Source organism: Amblyomma maculatum, chromosome 1 (genome assembly GCF_055883805.1).
Source record: "Amblyomma maculatum isolate TAMU_Amacu chromosome 1, ASM5588380v1, whole genome shotgun sequence".
Lineage (NCBI taxonomy): Eukaryota > Metazoa > Arthropoda > Arachnida > Ixodida > Ixodidae > Amblyomma > Amblyomma maculatum.
The window spans coordinates 392,406,823-392,415,804 of NC_139344.1; the positions used below are offsets into that span (position 1 = coordinate 392,406,823).

Sequence of the window (8,982 nt, forward strand, 5' to 3'; positions counted from 1 at the left end):
CGGCTAGGGCTGGGAGAGGAGCGGCGTCGGGAAGAGTGGGGACCTGTCGAACGGTAGCTCGTCGGGGACGTAGACCGACGCTCTTGGTAACCGGACGCGACGGGATACTGTCGCGCTGCAAGGTCGTTTGCAATCTCAGTAGGTTGTTCGGCATTCCGAGGGTAGAGGTCCTTCAAGGTGAAACCACGCATGTTGACGCAGTGGTACGGGCACGCCCGGTAAAGGTGACTGACTTCCCCGCATTGATAGCACAGGGGCCGACGGTCCCGGGGCCGCCATACTTGACTTACGGGGTCGCTGGTAGATTGGCGGAGGGGAGTAGTGAGGCTCCATGCGGCTCCATGCGAGGCCCTCCATGCGAGGACCCTGCGGCTCCATTGCTGGAGCACCTCCACCAGATTTGTAACGTAACGTTACACAGAAGGCGCTTTGGCACTCTGGCACCGAAGAACACCAACAATCGGTCAGGTCAGCACGAAAGCGGAGCACCGTTTTTGCTTCGTCTTCTTCTCCGAATCGCCCATTCAAATCTTCGTCGTCTATGAATGGCATGTGTCAATATCACAGTGCCGCGAAAATGTCTGACTAATCGAGCATGTCCGAAAAATCAGGAATAAAAATTTTCAGTCGATGGCTGTTGGTTGGTTTGTTGGTTTGTGGGGTTTAACGTCCCAAAGCAACTCAGGCTATGAGAGACGCCGTAGCGGAGGACTCCTAAAATTTCGACCACCTGGAGTTCTTTAACGTGCACTGACATCGCACAGCACACGGACGCCTTGCTTTTCGCCTCCACCAAAAAGCGGCCGCCGAGGCCGGGATTCGATCCCGCGTCCTTGGGAACAGTAGTCGAGCGTCGTAACCACTGCGCCACCCCGGCGGGAGTATATGACTGTAAATGCATACTTGTTAGTGTTCAGGCATGTGGCATTTAGAACTACCATGATGAAATACAGTTTGAAGAAGTCCGCTGCTTTAGCAAACCTTATACGGAGTGTCAATCTAAGATCGATGCCCAGAGTTATAGTCAGCCAAAACAAAATCCTTCTTTGTGATGGCGGAGACTTCTCCCCATTTGTTGTCAAGGCACTACAGATGAGATAAGTATCTAGCATGTGCAAAGATGACATATTTCCATCAACTGAAAGGGCTTCAAGAAAGAACAAGAAAATAAGAGATAGAAACACAAACCCGCACGCAACCGCCGAGATTTTGTTGCTGGGTTTCAATACTGGAATCAAAATCCGAGAATTGAACATCGCCTTCTGAGCTGCTGCTGTTGATAGCATTGAGTAACTCTGCTCCAGCAGCAACAAATTCGGTTGAAACAGTTTTTTCGCGAACGATAACTGTTTCCGAGGTTGTTGCCATGTTGGGAGCATTCCACGTCGCAACCTGAACTTCAAACGCATTTGAAAAATAGCTGCCATGCGGAAAAATTGCAAACCACGCCAAAAAAAAAAAAGATATATAGTGTTTGGAGTATAAACTAGATGGCCCAGAAAGACCGTTACGGCGCTGGTGACACGAAATTTGAAATTTGAGTTTTTCGATCATCGGAGATCGAATCACAGTGACGTGATAACGAAAGAGTTAACGTACCTTCTTCAAATCATTACACCCAGTTGATGTGTCAGTTAGTTCCAAGAGTTACTTCAAGAAAATACTGCCACTTCTTTTCCCCTGGTACTAATGACAAGTTAGGAGAACTTTCATTTACCCTGGCAACATACGAGGAAAGTTTGGAAAGGTAATAATAATCAGCAACAAATACTGTTCTCATTAATTACATTGTCATTGCTACTGTCGTCATCACTACTATCATCATTATAATAGCAAAATAAATGTATTGTCATTATCACTGCTACTATTATATTTACCACGAACTGCATCATTATTGATATCACTATTATTATCTTTATGAACCAAATTCACTGTTATTGTTATTGCTACTTTCATCATTATTACCATAACTAATTGAATTGTAACTGTCAACATTACCATCATCCTTAAACTAAACAAGAAGAATTAAGATATGTTTCTCACAAGCTAGACATGGAGTAGTGGTTTGCGCGCTCGGCTGGGGATCGGAGGGATAGTGATTCGATTCCTAGTGAAGACTGTACAAAGGACGTCCTCCGGTCACGTCTTATTGCTCCCGCCAAACATGAGGCAAGGCTTTTGCCTCAAAAACAAAAAGGCAAGGCACACACCTCTAAAACGTTTGGCGCCTCTTCTTCAGCTAGCAAGATGTAGGCTGTTACACACCTGGAGAGAAAAAGAGACGGTAGATCATTGTTAAAAAGTGTTCCGAGACAAGGGCTTTCAGCATTTCAGGAAAAACATTAAGCAAGGGGTAAAAATAAACAAACACGTGCCCACAGATCCGCAGGAAAGCCAGTAAAGCAGTACCTGTACCATGGGGAGAGGCTAACGTATGGTCTTCTGTACCAGTAACCAAAAAGAGGAAAAGGTGGACACGTCCGATATACATACAAGGAGAAATACTAACTCTGGATTCTTTTCGAGAGCAGTGTGAGCATGCTGGATCCGTGTCTTGGGGTCCCTCTCTCGCCAGGCCATCTGCATCACTGCGCAGAAGGAGAATGAGGGATTTCCTTTCAGACCCCTAACTTGACTCGTCTTCCGACAGGTTGTTAAGAATAGCCCGATTAACCAAGTAGATACAACTTATAGACACGGTCACTGTCTCTAAGCAAGCAAGCATACTCAGCTCCTCACCACCTCACAGCAGACTTGGAGCCAGCATAAAAGTGGCAACTCAGTAAAAAAAAAAAAAAGACAGACAAAAGTGCCAAGACATGTGAAATACTAATACCTAACTTACCCACATAAGCCACAGGCCACATAAGCCGATCAGAAAGCCCACCATGCAGTGGGAGCGCTCAACTGATCCCTCTTTTCCTGATAACTACAAGGTTTCACCACTTCCGACAATCTCCTTAATTCTAAGCATCATGCTAGTGTGTATACAGCATGTGTGGTCAAAAAGCTATTTCGGCTTGGGTTTTGTCAGAAATTTTCGGAACGAGGTAGGAAAAATAGAGGCCTGTAGTTGAGGTGGTGTTCCTGAGAGAGATACTGTGCCTTTACTTTCCGATAAACCAATTTACAAATTAAATGTGTCAAGCAAAAAACGAGACAAATACTGCATCCTTCTTTCCCCTAAAACCTGCTTAAACAAAATATATCTTAAATATTTACAAAATAAAAAGGCAGTGTTAAAGGTGTTATTGGGTTTACCCTCAAGGCAAAGTATGAGCACCCACTGACTTTTTTTTTAGCCAAATTCTTTCTTAGCCACACTACTCACTAGTGAACCGTAGAATAGTCGCCCAAATAATGTTCTCCATGATTGTAAAGTGAACTCTCAATTCCAAATCACTCTGTACATATCCCTTTCTGACCTTCATTAAACTCTGCTGCACATAGGTTTGGTTTGGTTTGTAGAAATTAACGTCCCAAAGCGATTCAGGCTATGAGCAGCGCCGTAGTGGAGGAGTCCAGAAATTTCGGCTACCTGGAAATCATTAATGTGCACCGACATCTTACAGCACCCACGGACGTCTCTCCATTTCACCTCCATCAAAATGCGCCTGTCGGCAGGCTCGCTCATTGTCCCCAACCGAAATATAGGAATGGCCTGAATCGTGCTCAATCGAACAAGACCAAGATTATGCCCACAGATCGCATATTTCTTGAACTGTGGGCGATCGAAATTCGGCGCAATTTGACCTCAGTTTAAAGGGCCATGAGCGCAGATTCTCGTCTTTGGAACACTGTAGCACATAAATTAGGCGGTATTTTTCAAAGAAACTTCGGAGGTAGCTGCGGAAAGAGCTCAGGGTTGCGAAAACGAGGAGATCGAAAATCCTATTTTCTGACCGATTTTCGGCCACAAAAGCCCGTGTCGCCCCTTAAACCAAGTTTTAACAAGCGAAAGTTCTGTCATACTTGGTTTTGCGAAATCGCTTCGGTTTTGGAGCGTTTCTGCATATGGTGCGCCTCACGCTCAGCCGCTAATTTGGCATTCCAGTTATTTTAGCAGCGTTCTCGCATTCTCAGCACTGACATTTTACAGTGCACATAGGAACATCTTTGCATTTCGACTGAGGTGAAATGCAAAGGCGTCCGTGTGCTCTGCAATGTCAGAGCACGTTAAAAATCCCTAGGTGGTCAAAATTACTCTGTGTGCCCTCCACTATGGCATCTTTTTCCCTCTTCCACTTCCACCTTCCTCCCTTCCTTTATGGCACGGTTCAGGTTTCCATGGACAAGAGATACTGCGCCTTTCCTTTTCTATAAACCAAATTGAATTTGTACCTATGTATCCTCTAGTTCCGCATCAACAAAGGGATGTTTATTAAACATATCTACACCTCTCGAAGTACTCCATTCAAACTCCTTTACCTTACGTCACAGTTTGGTGGTACTTAGAAGTATGACCAGTACTGCACCATGTTTCGATGGAGAAATGCAAAGGCATTTGTATGCCCTTGTCGGTCAGTGTACGCTAAAGATACACAATAGGTCGAAATTACTCAAAGCCCTCCACTACGGATCCTCTCCCTTTCTTTTTTCAATATCAGGTTTCTCCCTTCCCATATGGTTCAGTTCAGCGTCCACGAAGAAGTGTGACAGCTACAGCGTGTTTGCTTTACCCTCTTCCTATAAACCAATTTGCACTTTCATATATTGCTAATTTTGGGGTGGGGGGTGGGAATGCTTGGTTTCTCCCTGGTCTGCCCTCGAGGTCACTGAGTTGGAGCCAGGCAAAATTCTCGGTTGCATATCACATGAAGTAGTACAGCTTTCGCTCTATAATTTAGAGGAATCAATTGGATTGATACAGAACAAATGCGAGAGCATTTTCCTTTCACTTGCCGATGTGTTCCAAAACTCTGATTCTAATGCAATTCTGTTTCCCCGGCATTTCAATCACTAATCTATTCCAGAGGGCGGCAAATAATGAGAAAGAAGTGCCTTCCTCAAGCACCGTCTGCCATAGTTAGCAGGATCTCATAACGCCAACGCCGGCAAACAGCCGCTGACGCCAAATTTTCGGTGAACGGGGCCTTTGACGCTATCGTGCTAATAAACAGCACAGGCATCAGTGTAACAGGGAAAGGAGGGCACGAGAAAAGGTTTGTTTGTCGCACCTTTATAGAGCATGTTGCCAACCAGCCTCACTCGTCATCACTGTTGGATGAGCTTTGAGCCAAGTCTCACCTTCACAATCGGGGTGTCCTGCATCCGCTTCGCAGGCAAACAATGTCTGATGGTCTTGAGCCGACAGATTCATATCGTAGAAGGTGAGCGGCTCACGACGAGTGGCAGCCAAGAAGCGCGAGTATTCGGCCCCTCGCAGCAGCGACAAGGGGTTGCGCCACACCTTACACTCGCCGGCTGACGATGGTGCGGGAGTTGAAGACGGCCCCCGGTCGGGGGGCCCTCCACGGTCACCATTTCCCTCAACCTCTTCAGCCCCGCCACCCAGCCAGGGAGAGAGGTGGTTCAGGGACACCTGCTCAATGAACGATGTCCCATACTTGCGGAAGTACCACCACTCGAAGATCTGCAGGCGAAAGAAGGATGCATGAAGAAAAGTGGCGCAAAAAAAGAAAAAGAAAGCATTTGTCACATCGGAAGGAAGCGCAGTAGCAGGACTACGCAGAACTTCACAGTAAGTTTATGTTGACGACAAACAAAACAGAAACATGCACCTCTCAAATCCGGGAAAAACTAAACAAAACAAATCGAGTTTACACCACAAAATTACATCTTTTGTTTCATGCCAATAAATAGGTGCTATAAACACCCTACAAGGCAACCAATGCCCGAAATGGTGGAACATTTTTCTTTCCTTTTTGCTTATTCATGAGGCCTCTATCACTTTTATTTGTTTTGTTAGTCTATTCCTTTACAACTACTGACAAACGGTTGAATTTTCTGAACATTTTTTTAGGTAACAATTTTAGAGAACAAATAGACAACAGTCCAATTTTACTTAGCGTTTTTCTTGGATATTGTCTATCCCCCAAACCTAATTTGAAATGATCATGTCGGCCACATTATTGCCAAAGCTAACTGCATGCTGAGATACTTACAATGAAACTTCTGCTCTTAAAGTAATACTTTATAAACCTTTGGTGTGTATTAAGCTCAAATATGCCTCATCAATATGGAACTCCCAAACTAAATCACTAATAGCCTTTCTTGAAGTGGTACAAAATTGTGCAGCCCATTTTGTATTTAACTGTAATTGGTAAGAAAGAATAATGCTCACAAAGCATGCATTATCGTTACCACCCCTTGATAAGTGCAGATAGGTGTCCCGATTGAGTTTCGCCTTTAAAATTTATGATACGAATGAACATTTAAAGAAAAAAAACCTGTTCACCTCAAGCACCTGCATCTAATCTCGTACTGATCATCTGCACTAATTTGGCCTCCTGCTGCTTGCTTGGAGCCTTTTATCCGCACGACACCATCAGAGTGAGACTGCCTGCCAGCCGCTTTAATTGCTACTATCAATACCTAAGAATTCGAAAAGCAGTTATGAGAACACTTCACAGTAGATTATACTCTTCTCATTTTTCTTCACTTTATGGTATTGCATGCTGACAACACAGATGATCTCTGAGCAGTTTCTTGTTTTTAATACCACTTATAAAATGTTCTTATCAATTATTTTGTCACTGATCTATATTACAGCTGCTGTTGTGAGTTTCAATCCTAACCTTGTATACCATACCCTGCATAGCCTTGTATTTTTAGTCTGAAATTTACTGTATCTTCCATATTTCTGAAATATTATGTAGTCTGTACTTTCTTTACCTGCTTATCCTCTATAATGATGCTGCAGAATATTTTACTACCTGCATTATATGGTAAATTGCATTTTGTGCATTGTTAATTTATGAGTACAATTTATATGCCAATAATATATGCTTCAAGTTCTGTGAACATCTTCAATTTTTTACACCTTCTAGTGATAACAAATGGGCTTTAGCCATATTTTTTTAATGCTCACTTCCTATGCTCCTATACGTTTACTATACAGTAGTGAGTATGTTATCCTTTATTAGCTGAGCAGTGAACCTAATCAGTGCCTCAAATCTGGTACTGTCAGCATAAAAGTCTGTTTTCCTTTAACAAAGACAAGTTTCATGACCACAAGAACTCGCTATGAAGTCAAAAGAAACTCTATGTGCATGTAAGTACATTCGCTACTTATTATTAGACCGTGAGGAACCTAATAATTACAGTGGACTCTCAGAAGTTAGAACTCAAATTAAGGGTGCTGGGATATTTAATGCGGATCCAACGTCCCAGTTCAAGTTAAACGAGTCCATTGTACACATGTTGAGTGTGCATCAAAAGTGGCATGAAAGTTAGTACAAAATATATGTGAGGCTCACATAAACAGACAGTTGCTGTCATTTTCACAAATTATAAGCACGAAATTTTATGCTGTTTTATCCACAAATAAACACTTCACTGAAGTCTTTTCGTACAAAGTTCTTTCCTAGATATTCGTCTAACACTGCCACAGAAGTGAGACGTAACTGAAAGTGCACAACAGCAATGACACCAGCACTGGCTGGACCGTAAAAGGAAAGGAGACGGCATCTTTTTAGGGTTGATGGCTGTATGTAATGCTATACAGAGCTACACTGTGGCTTTCCTTTTCTGCATGCTTTCAGTGGTTTTGCAGCAAATCACATGTAAAATAAATTAGTTCTGCTACAGCTTCTGCTACGCTGCTGACCAGAACATTATAAACACCATCCCAACGATGAAAAACTGTTAAGCTCAATGCAAGGTGCAGCCTGCTGTGTTCAGAAACAATGAGCGCAACAGCTAAAAACACAGCAGCGTGAATTAGATAAAACTAGCGCAAGTAAAGGACGACCGCACTACACATGCACGGATAAGGTAACCAAAGCAGGTCACGCAAGAAGTGCACGAATTTTCACTGCCGCAATGCGAACGTTTATAAACATTAACGATGAAAGCACATAACGCAGCAAGACAACCAACGCACCGGCGTGCGGATCAAAACATCTGTCAAGCTGCGTGGCGACACGCGCATGCATCTTCCTAACTTACCAGTATCAAACCAGAGATCAGCGACGAAGTACCCGTCAAAGCGACGTAGAACTTCGGCGTGAGAGTGTTCAGAAACACGGAGGCTGAAAGCATAAAAAAAGATAACGCAATGAGGGGAGCGAGCGGGAAAAGCGGTCAGATCCGCGCATTCACGAAGCAAATTTCGCGAGACCTGACCCGAGCGGGCAGGAGTGGCGACGGCCAACAGCTGTGCGCAGGAACGCGCTCGTCAATATGCGTTGGGAGCCTAAACGCTAGCCAATTCGTGCTTTTTTAAATCGCATATAAACCCGAACTGAACAAAATACTGCACCTCATGTTACTAAAGCAGCGTGGAAGCGTCATATCCCTTCCGCAACTCACCCATCATGAAGACGGCGGGATTCTGGCGCTCTGACTCCGAAAAGTCAGGCACCTTTCACGACTCAAAAAAAACTTGGCGACCGTCGAACTATGATGAACTCAAATCGTGACTGCGCTCTCAGTGGAGCATTAGAATACGGACACAGGCTTTACCCGGCGGTAGCGCGGCAAACAGATCGGCATGACCGAGGGACCAACAGGCCGACCTTTTCTTTACGCGCGCACCCAAGACATCAATGCCGGTCGCTGGGTAGCCTGGAAATCCATCAAATTAACGCGGCAGCAGAGAAAGGGCAGTGTTCACAGCGTGAAAACGTCCACCGCGAGGCAACGACAACCGCGTAGCATCCGCTGCAATGCTGCAAAATTTAGCGCACACACAAAACACAAATCAAAAGTGAAAAACACGTCTGCTAGCTCTGCATGGATAAGCAGCTTTACTGTCAGTCTTGAGGCACCGCCGCTGGCGCCACCAGATATCCCTAACCG

At 44.4% G+C, this 8,982-nt stretch overlaps 1 protein-coding gene across 2 annotated transcripts in view; it reads right to left on the bottom strand.

Moving 5' to 3' along the window:
* Positions 1-8,925, bottom strand: part of LOC146208552 (suppressor of tumorigenicity 7 protein homolog) — a 28,704-nt gene extending 19,779 nt beyond the window's left edge. Inside the window, exons 1-5 of one of the 2 annotated variants that reach the window (XM_084594775.1) lie at positions 8,494-8,925; positions 8,131-8,213; positions 5,248-5,593; positions 2,510-2,588; positions 2,211-2,265 (exon numbers count right to left, since the gene is read on the bottom strand). In XM_084594775.1, the coding sequence (XP_084450901.1) occupies positions 2,211-2,265; positions 2,510-2,588; positions 5,248-5,593; positions 8,131-8,213; positions 8,494-8,500 (570 nt within the window). In that variant the 5' untranslated portion in view covers positions 8,501-8,925. Of the gene's footprint in view, positions 1-2,210; positions 2,266-2,509; positions 2,589-5,247; positions 5,594-8,130; positions 8,224-8,493 lie in introns of those variants that run through there. The other variant, XM_084594770.1, reaches the window with a different exon arrangement.
* Between the last annotated feature and the right edge of the window lie 57 nt (positions 8,926-8,982).